The 17,846-nt window shown below is 36.6% G+C and overlaps 1 protein-coding gene across 8 annotated transcripts in view; it reads left to right on the top strand.

Annotated features, from left to right (window-relative positions):
• The window catches only part of LOC106619204 (RNA-binding protein 6), a 425,212-nt gene that overhangs the window by 32,407 nt on the left and 374,959 nt on the right, over nt 1–17,846 (top strand). For all 8 annotated transcript variants that reach the window (XR_011397026.1, XM_036360378.2, XM_036360376.2 and 5 more), the window contains exon 3: nt 1,987–2,027. Coding sequence is in view for 7 of the 8 variants with exons in the window: in XM_036360378.2 (XP_036216271.1) it covers nt 1,987–2,027 (41 nt within the window). In the remaining variant the exon portion in view is untranslated. The remainder of the gene's footprint in view (nt 1–1,986; nt 2,028–17,846) is intronic.

Genomic DNA, 17,846 nt, shown 5'->3' with positions numbered 1-17,846 from the left:
CGTGAGACTTCATTCCAGGTGGGTGGGTTGTGGCAACTTGCGGGCTATCGCCATGCAACATTGAGTAAGTCTTGAAAACAATAGCAAGCAGAAAGCCGATTTACTCTAATAAAGACGGTAATACGAGGTTTGTTCGAAAAGTATTGCGAATTTTGAATTTTTGCGGGCTACGTGCTTTCTATTTTTAATTGTTTTGTTGCGCTATATTGATACTCATATCCCTTACCTATGTTGACAAGGGCGGCCACTAAACATTCGATTTCTTAATTTTTGACAGCTGTTTTGTTTGGCCGTGTTTTGGATCGTCTTCGATTTTTGCGTATTTTAAAAAAGGAATCAAAGAATTTGTATAAAATTTTGTGTGATAACATGATTCGTCACCAATTATGACCCTCTGGAGCGGATCTGGGTCGTCAACGCGACTCTGTTTTTGGTATAAATTGAGCAATTTTGACACAAACTTGGCGACCCAACTTATACCCAAATCATTGGCACGAGACAATCGATATGATTAGTTCCTCAGCAATTTCTCTAATAGTAATTCGACGATTGGCCAATAGTATTTTCTTCACTTCATTAATGCTTCCGTCTGTTGCTGACGTCCTCGGGCGTCCTACATGCTCTTCGTAGTTCACATCTTCTCGAACCTTTAAGAACATTTTATACCACTGATAATCGCTGATAATCGTTGCTTTTGTCCAAGGTAGTTTCACCATATGTCATATAGTCAACAATCGGAATGCATCCGCGCACTTAATTTTGTATTTCACACAAAGTTTTAAACAAAGTCTTTGATCTATTTTGTAAAATAAGCAAAAATCGAAGACGAACGAAAACGCGTCCAAGCAAAACAGCTGTCAAAAATTAACTAAACATTCAAAATGGTAAGGGATATGAGTACCAACATAACACAACAAAATAATGGAATACGCGTAGCTCATGAAAATTCAAAATTCGCGCTACTTTTAAAAAAATCATGTAGATCATCTCCCCGATGCTGTTCATACGCCCGCCCACATCTAAATCTTTTCGATGCAGTTTTTGAAGAAAAGTAGCAAAGTTGCGACTTACAAATTTACAAATTATGTGCGCTTGTAGAGTGCAGTGTGCCAGATTCCAAAATGCATAGTTGAAGCTCAACAAACAACACACATCTGTTGGAAAATGTTAAATCATGAACCCTCAAAGTAAGGGCGGCAGTGTGGTTCAATCTACTGATATATCTACAATGAGTGACGTTTTGATTGCATTCTGTACTTTTGATTGAAATAGTATTTTTCTCTAATGACTTATTTCTGTATTTTCCGGACTATGGAATAGTTTTGGAATATATTTGGGAATATATATGTTTGTCGAGAGGTTAATATAACAATTAAGTAGCGGATATACTCGTATATATATACCCTGAACAGGGTATATGAGTATTAAGTTTGCCACGAAGTTTGTAACACATTGGTGGAAACGTCGGATACCCTATAAAATACCGTCTGTATAACCGCGAACTAGTCCCTCAGGTTTTGAAGTATCGATCTGAATTGATATTTTGTACATGTCCTTTTCTCTCCAAGAAGCTCCTCGTTTGTCTCAACCGCCATTATCGGATCATTATAGCATATAGCTGCCAAACAAAGTGAACGATCGGCATTGTGCTTGGAAAGACTTGGGTTATTATCCAAGGCAACAGTGCAATCTCCGAAGAAGTTGTTCATATTGGATCACTATAGCATATAGCTATCATACAACTGACCGATCGGTGTCAAGTTCTTGTAAGGAATATTTTGTATTTATGAAGGGTGTTATAGCTTCGATGGAACCGAATTCAGCGTTTTTTCATGTTATAAATTGAAATGCCACATATTATGAAGTAAAAGTTAAATTTGTATATCGGTATAAGTATATCATATTTAGTATGCGACTCTCGATTTTAATCGCATTTGCTAGTCGAAATTTTAATTAAATTCCTCCTCTCTCTCTGTTTCATTGCAGGAAAATGTTTATCGGCGGATTAAGTTGGCAAACCAGCCCAGGTAAGTGCAATAAATACACATATGCACACGCACACACTTTTGTCAACATTAATGAAATATGTACTATAGAGCGAGGGTTGGGAATAAAGATGCTCTACATGCATGACAAGCATACATACATATCCACACATATGTGCATGTAAATAAAGTGGCGTGTTGTAGTTGCAACGACTCAATGAAATTGCAACAAACAGTTTGCTTTTCCAAAATCCAAGTATGAGTGAGTACATGTGGGTGTGCCGACGTGCAGTGTGTTGAAGGTATACGCTGCATCTGTGAGGTGACCCAGCCGCAGCGTAACTCAACGACCCGCGACGACCCAAATCGCTTAATTACGCAAATGCTGCTAAGTAAGCATTGTTGCAAGTATCTAACTGCTTTGCAACAGCGACCATATGCCAGGGCTTACATATATACATAGATACGTATATGCATTCTCGTAACGGTACAAGTACACAGTGAGCCGCTCAAAGCAAATGCTAATAATGATTTTAGTAGAGCAATTCCGTTGGGTTTTGCTTCAATCACTTGTTTTGCATATGTATGTATGTGTGTGATAGTGTGCAAATTAGATGATTTCTCCTACAACAATTAACACAAGTATCTGAAGTCATGCTACGTTGTATGGTGGTGTCTTCATATTTTATTGTTGCTTTTTCAATAATTTTGACTGCGCAATTCCCGCGTCATGAAAAGCGCTGTTGCATATGCAGCCAATACTCATCAGCTTCTCTCCAGGTGTCAGTTACACAAACACCCATACATACATATTTACTGAATCTCACGATTTCGACAGTGGTTATCACTTTGCAAAATACGAATGCACTTATGCATACACCGTTAGAAATTTCTGAATTCGTTACGAGAAATTTTGTAATAATTTATATTTACTTTTTATACCCTCAACAGGGTATATTAATTTTAACACTAAATAGGTAACGTCGGAGACCCTATAAAGTATATATGTATATAATGATCAGCGTGACGAGCTGGGTTGATTTAGCCATGTGAGTCTGTTCATTCGTCTGTCTGTAAATATGCGAACTAGTCCCTAAGTTTTTGAAATAACGATTGATTGCACCAAGAAGCTGCTCATTTGTCAGAACGGCCGATATAGGATCACTTTAGCATATAGCTGCCATACAAACTGCACGATCACAGTTCTTGTAAGGAATCTTTGTATTTGTGAAGGGTATTATAGTTCCGGTGCAACCGAAGTTAACGTTTTTATACTCTCGCAACCTGTTGCTACAGAGTATAATAGTTTTGTTCACCTTGTCCAATGGTTGTTTGTATCACTTAAAACTAATCGAGTTAGATATAGGGTTATATATATATAAATGATCAGGATGAAGGGACGAGTTGAAATCCGGGTGACTGTCTGTCCGTCCGTCTGTCCGTCCGTGCAACTGCCACTGCCACGCCCACAAAATGCCATTAATCAAAAACAAATAAATTGCCATAACTAAGCTCCGCAATAAGATACAAGACTGTTATTTGGTACAAAAGATCACATTAGGGAGAGGCATCTGCAGTTAAAATTTTTTTTTAAAAAGTGGGCGTGGTCCCGCCTCTAATAGGTTTAATGTGCATATCTCCTAAACCGCTAATGCTATAATAACAAAATTCACTGGCAGCAAATGTTTTTAGCACTTCTATTGACGGTGGGAAAATAGTTTAAATCGGGTGGCAACTCCGCCCACTCCCCATATAACGGTACTGTTAAAAACTAATAAAAGCGCGATAAATCAAGCACTAAACACGCCAGAGACATTAAATTTTATCTCTGAGATGGTATAAGATGACTTTATAGGAACCGCGTTCAAAATTAGACAGTGGGCGTGGCACAGCCCACTTTTAGGTGAAAACCCATATCTTGAGATCTGCTTAACCGATTTCAACCAAATTCGGTGCGTAACGTTCTTTTCATGTTTCTATGTCATAGTGCGAAAGTGGGCGAAATCGGACTACAACCACGCTTACTTCCCATGTAACACCATTTTTAATTCCATCTGATTCTTTCACTTTCCACTATGCAAATCAGGTAACAATGATTATATCGGGGTAAAACTTTGCGTGAATAATGCAATTAAAGTATGCCATCTTGCGGCCAAAAATTGTCTAAATCGAACCAAAACTGTTCATACCCTTAAGTACTAAATAGGTGGACCCCAGTGCCTATAGTTGACCTTCTACCGAAAATATCAGTCAATCCACAAAGAAATCTCAAACGAGTATACCATTTGACTTTGCGAGAGTATAAAATGTTCGGTTACATCCGAACTTAGCCCTTCCTTACTTGTTTCTTGTAAAGTTTTAAATTAAACAATTTATAATATTCTTTATTTCGGCATCTTCTGATCAAGATCGTGGCTTCGGGAACAAAGTATTCGCAATATTGTACAGTTATCTTGTTCCGACATAGAATCATGAAGTGATTGCTGCTTTCTGCCAATCCATCTGGTCTATTCAAATTAAAATGCTTTCGTCAGGAAAAATTATTCTGACAAACTAGCACATCCGTCTGATGGTTTTTAGTATTCCCCCTTACTCGATGCAAGACGTGAACTAAATTTCAGAATATGCCTGTAAGCCAGAATCAATGAGATTTCTTTCTGGTCCCGGGCACAAACACGCATGCATTTGATGCGTTATATGCGCAAGTTCATGCGATATGGGCATCAATTTGAATTGAATTTATTTCGATAGCCTCGTTTTGGTTTGGGTGAATTTTGCGCTCGCAGCCAATGACGACGACAAAGGTTTCAATTCATCGAAATACGTTTTGAGACGCGAAATTGCCAATGATGCATTTCAGCGCTCTCCTCACATAAACGAGTAACTGTGAATTGCAAAAATAGCAAAAAATTATATACATATATTGACGTAGTAATGTGTGTATACATACATATGTATAGCGTATACCTATTAAAAAAGTACGCATTAAAGTTACAACAACAAAAATAGTATATAATGGTACTTGCGTTGTCGGGCAGTTGAGAGATGGCGGCTATGTCGTCTCTCCGCTGTGTGCCGTGCTCAATTCGATTTGATACAAAATAAATTAAATTGAATTGTAATTGATAGAAATTCTTGAGATTGCATGTGCGCAGTCAGGCTAGGAATTTTGATGGTCCGGGGAGCCAAGTGATTTCGTACGGTAAGAGGTAATATTACGGGGAGTCACACAAACGATCGGTGAAATTGGTGGTAACGACACAAATTTGCATATTGGTATTATCTGACATGTTTCTATATACGATTGAATATAATATTAGCATTGTTGTGATAACTGGCTCAGAAGTTCGTCATTTTCAACGATACATTTAAACATTTTATAGCCGACTGTCAAGTACAGATGTTTATAACAGATGTAGGGAAAAGATAATAGTATGTAATTGAAGAGTCGATTTCCACTGTAAATTCATACCATCAACCGGTTTTTAAAAATTAGGGCTTAATAAAATATACATATGTATAAGTGTTCACACTATATGAAATATATTCCAATCAAATAATCAATAAACTTGTATTATATATACATATATATATATATAGAAGGTATTTACCGTTTTGTTTAATAACTTGGTGCCATTTTGTATGTAATTTCATAACGCCACTCTCATAGAACCTATTATTTATTGGCAAAAAACTGGGACAGTCGATTTTCACAAGCTTCTCTTGAGGCGAATTTCGGTCCAAACTAGAATGCATAAGAATCTCCTAACAAAGCTGTGGAGATTCTAGCGAGTTACTATTGTGAGGTATGTCGTTGTTCTGAGGGAACACGATTCCTCTCCTATTCTATTCACTACCGATTCCACCAAGGCACATTGTTTGCACCGGATCAACGCAATTCGATCACAACCGTTTTCGCTTGGTGTTGTCGTTAGTAACAAACTTTTCCTCACCAATAATCAGTTTCAGAAATGGATAAATATTGTTGCGATTCAGAAGCGATTCGGAGAATGAAATACCGTCCATAAGGTTTTTGTATTAACTCGTGTGGCACCCATTCCTCGGGATGTTTCTTGTATCCACGCTTATATAATATAATTCGTTTCAAACCTTTTTCGTGCAATGATTAACTCCTGAGAAATCAAAACGATGCTTACATAACGGTGAGAACCGGCGATTTCCATTGTTTTGTTGATTTTTTTAGTCATTAGCTTTTCAGAGTGTGGTGTATATTTGACATCAAAATTACATGGTATGAAATTTATCCTTAAAAATATCACACCGACCATAATTTGTCTATACAAATTTACATTAGGAAAATAAGTTTTTATAAAAAAAAACAGTAAAACCTTGGTTGAAAGAGTGGTTCGAAAAAACGCCTGACCATAAACGGTCGTACTTAAGTTATCAATAGGCTAATTTTGCTCCCAAGTAAGTACCGGTCATCAACACGCTGGGTTTGCTTAAATTTCTCAGTTCTTACCACTTTAAATGTTCAATTTCTGGAACATTGGGAGCAGTTCAAGAGTCCAGGGGCAGACTCGTTTCCTTCTATATTTCCATATATTACATTTTTCAAAAGAAATTTAATATATATTTTTATAAATAATAAAGACATTTAAATACTTTAAGATTAAGTTATTTGCTATGAACAAACCATCACTATTAATTGCGTTAAAAGAAGTTTTCTATGAGCAGGGATTACGCTAAAAGAGCGTAAGTGATCGTATACGTATACACACGGACTGTCTCTAATGGCACAAACAGTCACCGACGCAAAACCGTGTCCGGAATTAGCTGATACGACCTATCTTATGAGAGCTTCAACAGACCGTATGGTAGGATATCTGCAAAAATTGGATTTTTTCCGTAGAAATGAGTGAGTTGAGAGTAAGAGAGCAATCTCTTGCAACGCAGGGTTGTCAATCTCGATATTTTGTAGTAATTAAAAAACTACAATATATTTGAAATTGAATATATTTGAAATATTCTTAAAATAACTCAAAATCACAGCCGAATACACTTACTTATAAATAGGCAAACTATTTTTATACTCTCGCAACCTGTTGCTACAGAGTATAATAGTTTTGTTCACCTAACGGTTGTTTGTATCACCTAAAACTAATCGAGTTAGATATAGGGTTATATATATATAAATGATCAGGATGAAGAGACGAGTTGAAATCCGGGTGACTGTCTGTCCGTCCGTCTGTCCGTCCGTGCAACTGCCACTGCCACGCCCACAAAACGCCATTAATCAAAAACAAATAAATTGCCATAACTAAGCTCCGCAATAAGATACAAGACTGTTATTTGGTACACAGGATCACATTAGGGAGGGGCATCTGCAGTTAAAATTTTTTTTAAAGTGGGCGTGATCCCGCCCCAAGTATGAGATGACTTTATAGGAACCGCGTTCAAAATTAGACAATGGGCGTGGCACAGCCCACTTTTAGGTGAAAACCCATATCTTGAGATCTGCTTAACCAATTTCAACAAAATTCGGTAAATAACGTTATTTTCATATTTCTATGTTATAGTGCGAAAATGGGCGAAATCGGACCACAACCACGCCTATTTCCCATATAACAACATGTTCAATTCCATCTGATTCCTTCACTTTCCACTATGCATATCAAGCAACAATGATTATATCGGGGTAAAACTTTGCGTGAATAATACGTTTAAAGTATGCCACCATGTGACCAAAAATTGTCTAAATCGAACCAAAACTGTTCAAGCCCCTAAGTACTAAATATGTGGACCCCAGTGCCTATAGTTGACCTTCTAAGAAATCTCAAACGAGTATACCTTACTTGTTAATATTTGGATTTTAGTTTTGAGCTTTTACATTATGAAAAATTATAACTAACAAAACTAAATGTGTGAAAAATCGTGTATACAAATAGAGCAATGGCAACATTGGTGAAATGAAAACAAAAGAGAAAAACTGATTTCTGCTTTGCAACTACGGGCATAACTTTTGACAAATTTGGTTTGATACGAGCGGTAAGTACGGAAGGGAAGAATTTCGTTGACTGTTTGGGCACTAACAAGCACAAACGAAGAGCGTAAAATGAGCACTTAAGGCCCGGCCCAATGCTGCCTTTCTTTACTTGCATTCTTTCATTTGACTTACTTTGAATGCTTTTATGACCAAATGAGCACTTTGAACGCTGTCAAATTAATCAACTGATTCGTAAGTTGATGAAAAGAAACAGTAAAAACACGGTTGCCACTCAATTAATATTTGGTGGATCAAACAAAAACAAACAAAACATATGTAATAATTTAATATTAAATGTTTTATTATTATTCACGATTTATCACATTTCTGCATAAATATATCAAATTTTTAAATATTATACGTTTTAACTATTTTTACAGTAATAAAAATATGTGATTAAATTTTGTGTGCAGATGTAGCAACAAAAAATAAATAAATTGGTACATTTCGCACAACTGGCACCCATAGTTACAATATCTCCTGTCAAAGGCGCTGGCAAATAGAACATAGATCTATTTTAAACATCAAGCGCTTAAAGCAAAGCTGCATTTGGTCTATCTTATATTTTCTAGTACAGTTCTATCAAGTTTTGTCAGTTTTCACAGCAAAGCAAGTAAGGCAAGTGAAGCCAGTTGCCCGAGCTCAGGAGGTTTTGACTTTTAGCAATTGCGCTCTCATTTCCAGTGAGATATGAGTTGGGTATCTCTTTATCACAGTCTGCAATCAGCAGCTGACCAAACCGGTTGGTGCGGACCGAGGTGTATATGTTACGTATGAAATTACGCGATAAAATTTCATATAGTCCCTTTTTTAAATGCCAAATTGGCCAACTATGTGCAACTTTGTTATGCGCCATCTGGAACTTAGTGCTGCGATTTGTGGTATATAGACTAGTATACTTAAAAAGACTGATGTAGATTTTACAAGGAAATAGAGAAGTGGTGTGCAACTTCCAATTAATGAGATATTTTTTTACAAATTTCACTTTTTCTTATTAAGAGTTCCTAATTCTCAACAGTATCAGACTCAGAATACATAATTTCTCCGCCAAGAAAGAGTCGTAGTACAGTTGCGCATGCGTCAGAGGACATCCTAGTTTGTTTGAACATCTCGTATTTATTCGATTGGGTACTCTTCAACGCTTGGCGAATCGAAGACAGCAAATACCTACATAAACTTACATAGGAATGAAGAGTATTTGAATTAATGAACCGTCCACAAATACAGATTTGTCGATTTGAGCAATAGAAATACGTAAAGCCTCAGTAAGGGTATAAAAAAATTCAAAAATCTACGGAGGGTTAAGTAATAAACGGCGAACGAGAGACTCATATATCTCCCCCCCCGCTCTTTGCATATATTTGCATGTGTTTTTGTAAACTTTTTTTTTAGTTTGTGTGTGCGCTTCGGTCGATATACAATAAATGTACACATGTTCATTTGTACACGCATACATATACAGACGCTTTGCAGTTCATTTTTTGAATTTGTAAATTTGATTTGACTAGACTCCGCCCATTGTAGAGCGGCTAGCTGATAGCTATTGTTCCGCTAATTTGTTGTTGTATTTATTAGTGAATTTGCCTTCAATGATGACTGTTGGCCGTTGGCCGCCAATGTTGACGTATAGAATGAAACCCCGTCGTAGCGGCCCACCACAATTATACGTGTGCCAGCTAACCCCCATCCGTCCCTATCGCTGAAGGCGCGTACTTTTTCTTTACGACATTTGTTTATTTGTACCTGTGCCAAAAATGCCATCTTTCGAATGGCTTTTTCAAAAGCGCCCAAGTGGGCTACTTCACCACTTCGCTGTGCCGGTTTCACGCCTCTTTTTGTTGGGTACGTCTTTTCGACTGTGTCTGTTCATTCGTTGACGTTTTCGTTACTGTCTCAAATTTTGTATACATTTAATATTATACATAAATACGAGTATATATGCATATATATTGTATGTATGTATGTACACTCTACAGCCTTTATTCATATTGGCGGCAATATTCATATGGCACCCTACGGCGAAACCCTAAGAGGAAGTACCTCAGATGGAACGAATATTATTTGAGCAAACCAAAAACAAAGTGCAAACAACAAATGTTGTTTTTTCTATCAAAGAAATATATAATACAGATAAGTAGCTAAACGATTTTTACGGTAAGGTATTTAACTGATCACTTATTGTGAAAATAAATTTTTTTGTAACAGAAGTGGAAGTGGAGTAAATATATGTTATATTTATGGGAATGAAAATAATGTTCAATGGAAATAAGAAAATATGTTAGCATTCTCTCTCTCAAAAATTCTTAATTACTACGGAGTGTGAAAAAATTGAGGCATCGGAATTATGCTTTTAGTTTTGTTGTCACAAATGAAGCTAATGGTTCAATTATGGTTAACCCCACAATAGACCGATCTTTATGTTTACTTAGTTACATATACATCTTGCATTTACAAGTATAATAATGTTTTTCGAACATAATCCCCCGCAGAGTCGGTAATTCGAGCAACCACGGATCGGCCACCATGACCACGTTTACTCTAGGTGGATAATGCGTATTCTCAGAAACTCGGTACAGTGCGCCCCGAAGACGCTATCGATGATGTGGAGCAGAGTTTCAAAGAAGTCCCGAATGAGTTCATCCGCCATCGGGCGCAACAATTAGAACTGTGGCCATTCACTTTATGAAAGATTTTGTGGAAGATCTTGGTTTTCTTCATTGGCCCTGGCATCAGCAGTTTTCTCTATTGTAAGGCTTTGGTATTAGTTACAATACCGAGAACAGTGTATATTAAGTTTGTCACGAAGTTTGTAACATCCAGAAGCCAACGTCGGATAACCTATAAAATATATATATAAATGATCAGCATGCCGAGCTCTGTCGATTTAGCCATGCCCGCTGACATAGTCCCTCAGTTTTTGAGATATCGATCGGCCTTATATCCCCAATAAGCTGCTCATTTGTTGTAACCGGCGATATCGAACCACTATAGCATATAGCTGCAATACAAACTGAACAGTCGGAATCAAGTGTTTGTATGGAACTTTTTTTCATTTGACGAGATTTCTTTATAGGTGGGTTATTGTCTAAGGCAATGGTGTAATCTCCGAACAAATTTTTCAGATCGGACAACTATAGCATATATCTGTCATACAATCTGATTGATCGAAATCCAGTTCTTGTGAGGAATCTTTTGTATTTGTAGATGGTATTGTAGCTTCCTTACAGACGAAGTTTACGGGATTTGCAAGAAATCGCAATACAAACAAGTAAGGAAGGGCTAAGTTCGGATGTAACCGAACATTTTATACTCTCGCAAACTCAAATGGTATACTCGTTTGAGATTTCTTTATGGATTGGCTGATAATTTCGGTAGAAGGTCAACTATAGGCACTGGGGTCCACATACTTAGTACTTAGGGGCTTGAACAGTTTTGGTTCGATTTAGACAATTTTTGGTCACAAGGTGGCCTACTTTAAACGTATTATTCACGCAAAGTTTTACCCCGATATAATCATTGTTGCTTGATATGCATAGTAGAAAGTGAAAGAATCAGATGGAATTGAAAATGGTGTTATATGGGAAATAGGCGTGGTTGTAGTCCGATTTCGCACTATAACATAGAAATATGAGAAGAATGTTATGTACCGAATTTGGTTGAAATCGGTTAAGCAGATCTTAAGATATGGGCTTTCACCTAAAAGTGGGCTCTGCCACGCCCACTGTCTAATTTTGAACATGGTTCCTAAAAAGTCATGTCATACCATCCCAGAGATAAAATTTAATGTCTGTGGCGTGTTTAGTGCTTGATTTATCGCGCTTTTAGTAGTTTTTAACAGTACCGTTATATGGGGAATGGGCGGAGTTGCCACCCGATTTCAACTATTTTCACACCGTCAATAGAAGGGCTAAAAACATTTGCTTCTAGTGAATTTGGTTATTTTAGCATTAGCGGTTTATGAGATATGCACATTAAACCTATTAGAGGCGGGACCACGCCCACCAAAAAAGTTTTAACTGCAGATGCCCCTCCTTAATGTGATCCTGTGTACCAAATAACAGTCTTTTATCTTATTGCGTAGCTTAGTTATGGCAATTAATTTGTTTTTTATTAATGGCGTTTTGTGGGCGTGGCAGTGGTCCGATTACGCCCATCTGCAATACCAACCGTCTCACGGTACCAAGAAACATGTCTACCAAGTTTCATAAAGATATCTCAATTTTTACTAAAGTTAGAGCTTGCACGGACGGACAGACGGACGGACGGACGGACAGACAGTCATATTTATATATATGTAACCCTCGATTAGTTTTACGTGATACAAACAACCGTTAGGTGAACAAAACTATTATCCTCTGTAGCATCAGGTTGCGAGAGTATAAAAAGGTAATAAAACTTTTGCAATAGTAAAAATTCTTATATTTATTTCGGTCGTCATGTGGTAGATCAGTACAACAATTTTCTTGTGTCCGAGAAAGCATCCTCTTTTGACTGGTGACTCATCGCTGAGTGTCTAGTTGCTCGTTGCACTATTACAAAAGGCAGCTAAGTTCGTGTCAATCACTAAATCTTTGTGTTATGCATTACTACTGTTGGCAAGATGTAGCACAATTATTTCCAATACTTTTTTGGACCACATTGCAGAGACGATAACCATGTGCACAGACAAAAAATGCTACTAAACTAGAATCTCTAAAGCGGTTACTTAAACGACACAAGCGGCTTATATGTCCCATGTGGAAATTTATTGGAGTGTTTTCTATTCTATATAAATTTCATCATGCATAAGACTTCAAGCTTAAGAGGAACGACTTTAGTTCCCGCAGGGTGTTCAATATGCATGTGTGCAGAAGGGGTTTGTCACTGTTGCCTACAATTAGTGGTTAATAAGTAGGCATTTGATTTTTTGCTTTCTCCTTTCTAACCTTTCTTAAGTTGCTATCAACACTCTTTCAGAAGAGCGTCGTCAGAGCTCTACTTATACATGTATGTACGTGGTACTTGCCATGCTTCGACAATGATGCTGATGGGACAACAAGATTTAGGCTGTGCGCACATCTTACTTTATATTTCACTTCTCGCACGTACGCTGAAGTAGTTGCCGAGAACTGTGTCGAAACACTATGCCACAAAGCTTCGCCGCTATTCCAACATGCCTCATACTGATCGCTGACAACCAAATCTAACTGCATATTTTTATAGTTGGTCCGTGAATTGTTTGGCGGAGGCTGCCTGCTTGCCATGCCGCATAACTATACACGAAGTGTTGACTCTGGGCTGTTGGCTTTTGCTAGCAACTGCGTCAGCACTTTTCGAGTGCGGTCCGCTGTGCATGACTATGTACTCGGTATGTATGTATGTAACGAGCGTAACGTCAACTACTGTAAGAGCCAGCTGGTAACCATTTACGGCAGTCTGGCAATGCTTGAATGCCGATTACTTGACAAATCTAACGCCAGGATATATAAAAGTGACACTCGAGCTGAACAACTTATGGGTGTCTTTGCAGATTGCCACAACCGATTGACGTCTTCGAACGTTGGCTCAGTGCTTTTGTGGTGGCAAGGACGGTTGTAGTGCTAGCAAGCGACAGTTGGCACGCCTTCTTGTCGGTGCACAGACCTCTACAGGCTGAGTAAGGCATTTCCGTTTTGCGGTGTCCCCCGCGTTTGAGGCTAAATGCGGTTAAATGGTATTCAGCGCTCTTATGTTCCTACCCACTCAACGGTTTGAACGCCTGGCTGTCAGTCTGCGCTTATAATCTCTAATTTTAATATTTAATCGAACGAGCTTAGTGCGGCTTGTTAAATTAGGAAGTACCTTGATGCAATTATGTGTATAAGAGTGTGTAATTACTTGCATAGAATTATGTATGCACAAATTTCATTCACAATGTGTACGTACATAAGCTTTGCCGAATATATGTACATATATTTACAAAATTCAAAATGAAAGCAAAATAATTGGATTTAAGATCATTGCTGTTCATTAGCATGAACTTTGGTCGCCGCTACACATTTGAGAAGTTTTTCTTAAAATTAGGTATGTTGCGAATGCGAATTGTAGTAAGCATTTTTATAGCATTAAATGTTACACTCTTTCTTTATTTTGATTTTTATCGGTCAGTTTAAATGGCAGCTATATGATATAGTGGTCCAATCGGAACAATATGTTCGTAGATTGTAGAAATGTCTTAGGTACTAATCCATACCGAATTTTGTGAAGATATCTTATAAAAAAGTTTTCCATGTAAGAATTTTATTCTGATTGTTCAGTTCATGTGGCTGTTATATGCTATAGTCTGATATCGGCGATTCCGACATCTGTGCAGTTTCTTGGTGAGAATGTGTCCAAAATTTCAGGTCGTTATCTCAAAAACTGAAAGAGTAGTTTGCCTAAATACAGACGGATAGACATCCGGAATGGGTAAATCGACTTAGCTCGTCAGGCTGATCATTTAAAAATATGCTTTATTGGGTCTCTAACGTTTTCGTTTAGGTGTTACAAACTTCGCGGCAAACTTAGTAAACTCTAATGGATTTCGTTCCGGATTTAATCGTTGCTGCATTTTGGTTTATTGGCCTTGAGCAATCATCGCATAATCAAAATGATGGGTGATAATCTTACACTTTTGAACAATTTATAGTGTAAATTCTTGAGAACTCAAACCGGTCTTAATATTGGTTTGAAGTTTATGAGCAGTGCCGTCTACGTCGTGAAAATCTGCCAATGCCATAGCACGTTTCATATTTAAGCTCATATCTCTTATCGTGCAATGTACCTGCACATATTCGCAACAACCCGAGTTTAGAAGTAAAAAAAATCCTCTGTCTGGGTCATATTGAACTTCTATAATTACTCACAGGCTCACTTCTTAATAGTCAATAGGGTTCAGATACTTTTGCTTCTACTTTTAAATACCTTTCCTGTTATCTACCACAAATAAAGGGCTTGTACTCTTTAATTTTTTTTTAAACCACAGAAGTTTATATATTTACTCAAGAACAATATCTAAGTACCCAATTATTTGTAAGAACATTACTATGTATTAACTTGCTACATCTTGAAAAATGTGCAGTAAGGTAACAGTTCCCATTCCATTTTTCCTAGAATATCGTATTCTCTATAAATTACTCATAATTTTCAGGTCTCTACTACTAAATATGAACCAGATATCAACAAACATAGTTAAAAAATCTGAATGTTGTCACTCTCCTTAACTATTAAAATGCCACTTACCAAGAACTCTAGATAAGAATGCTCGAAAACGTACATAAAATCCAGTATTATATAAAAACAAAAAAAAAAACGTTAACGGCTGCACCGAAGTAATAATACACTTCAGAGGTGAATTTTTATAGCATAACAGAGTATGAAAATATCTTTATTTTGATCTTGATCGTTCAGATCGATATCGGTTCCGACAAATGAGCGACTTCTTGGTGAGTAAAAAACGTGTACAAAATTTCAGACCGATTTCTCAAAAACTGAGAGACTGGTTCGTGTATATACAAAAGGACAGACATAAATCGACTCAGCTCGTTACCCAGATCGTTTATATACCTTATATATACTTATTTATATACCTTATACATTCTCCGACGTTTCCTTTTGGGTGTTACAAACGTCGTGGCAATTTTAATATGTTGTACCTTGTTCAGGGCATAATTCAAATAGGTACACTTAGTCAGAAAGTATCTTATTGCGATGATGATGTAATGATTTTCTACAATTACTTGGTTACTTGTAAAGGCGAAGCAAAACGGAGCCACAGCGGTATTCAGAAACAACTGATGCTAGACAAGTCTTCTTTATATCCACTTCGCGTTAAGTAAAATTTAGCAAGCATCGAGTTACGAGTACTGAAATCATACTGAAAACTATAGTAATTTTGAACGCCCTGATCTGTATCAGTTCAATTTTTCTGGGGTACTAAAGTCCGAGCAAGCACATTTGTATTTGCGGTCACAGTATCAGCATGACTTGGAGTATTGAGTTACAGAAAACTCGACTAATTTGACACAATTCAATTTCTGGTATATGCATTTGACATGTACGAAAATAGAAATGCACACTGTGTCGCTACTCACAAAATGAGCTTCAGAAAATCATATATATTCAATATTTATGTTATTTTGCATATAAAAATAGAAATAGTAATTTGTTTAAGTACTAGGGGGACTCCCGTGACGCGGTGTTGAAGCAATATATGATATTTGCGAAAGAAAAGTTGGGGCTGAAAGGAAGTCGATCAAAGCAATTCACCGTAAAGAAAGCCTTCACCTTTACTTTCAACAGTTCTGCATGTTCTCTGGTTTTAAATTTGCTAAACTATATCTGTTTCGGCATAAAGTTAACTGGGCATTTGTGTTCTTCTTATTTACCGTTTTATGGTTTCACTGAGTTTGATTATGCTAACGAATATTCTTGGTTAACTTTAATAATATATCACACTCAGATAACAGATTGGTAGTGACAAAATAAAATCAATAATGTATTGTAGTTTAGAGGAGGTTGTCGAAAAATCTAAACTGTTTGTGGCACATGATAAAAAAAACATGTTTGCACATCTGTCGTTTCGTTCTTTGGAGAATAAATGTTACTTTAGACGCCGAATAGCATTTTATAAATCTCTTGGCACAAGGTCATATGCATTAGGGTGGGTAAAAAAAAATAAACGAATGTTTTTTTCACCTGGTACTCCGAAAAATTGCCTCTAAGAAAGACGGTTGTAGTTTGACTGATTTAAGACAAATTTGTTTTTTTCTTTTGAGTTCTATAAATAATATAGTAAAACCATCATTTAAAATTCCCAAGCTCATAGTCTTATATAAAATTTACTGCTCTATAAAAATTATCTGTTTTTTTCTCGTTTTTTTATTTTTATTTTTTTTTGTTTCTTTGTGGTTTCATTGGATATGTTAGGCATTGATGTTTAACGCTTTATTTAATGAAAACATTTTATAGACAATTTTTATTTTAAAATTTTCTACAAGACTATAAGCTTTGTAATTTAGAATACTATGATATTTTTTCAATGAGTTATAGTATTAAAAAAAAAAAAATTGTTTTAAAATAGTCAAACTTCAACCGTTAATATCTTTTGAATGGTTGAGTTTATGAAAAACCGTGAGAGACCATTATGTGGAGCATTCAATTTTTTACAAAATCCAAAGACGGATATGAGTTTTTCTATTTGATAATAAGAAAAAATAGATAACGATAAAGTGAATGACCTACCCGTTACAATTAAGATGATACTTGGAGAGCGTTTCTTAGAAGAATTTTCGGAGTACTAAGTGAAAAAAACATTACTTTATTTAAATATTGAAATATATCCTTGTACCCAAGTATGTAATTGTGATATATACATTTTCATACCCTGAACAGGGTATATTAAGTTTACCACGATGATATAAATTTTCAGCATGACGAGCTGAGTCGATTTAGCCATGTCCGTCTGTCTGCAAATATGCGAACTAGTCCCTCAGATTTGTCCTTTTCTCCCCAAGAATCTGCACATTTGCGGAACCGCCGATATTGAACCACTCTAGCAATTAGCTTTTTTTTACCCACCCACCGTAATATGCACCGTCAGTTTTTAATGCCGAATCACTTTCCAATTTTGTTAGCCATCCACAGAATGGCCATCTTCATCGAATTTAATCAAAAAATTCTCTGAAACTCTTTAACTTTCCTGCAGTTTTTTAAGTCAACATTTTGAATTTAGTTAAGTCCAGTTTACGAAGCTGATTGAAAAGTACCGAAATGAGAACTTGGAAAATTCAATTTAGTTTCAACACATTGCAGCAATTAATAACTCGTTTTAACGATCTCACTCATAACTATCTACC

This window comes from Bactrocera oleae, chromosome 6 (assembly GCF_042242935.1).
Source record: "Bactrocera oleae isolate idBacOlea1 chromosome 6, idBacOlea1, whole genome shotgun sequence".
Taxonomy (NCBI): Eukaryota; Metazoa; Arthropoda; class Insecta; order Diptera; family Tephritidae; genus Bactrocera; species Bactrocera oleae.
The sequence above is the reverse complement of the archived record's forward strand: the minus strand, read 5'-3'. Positions and strand labels throughout refer to the sequence as shown.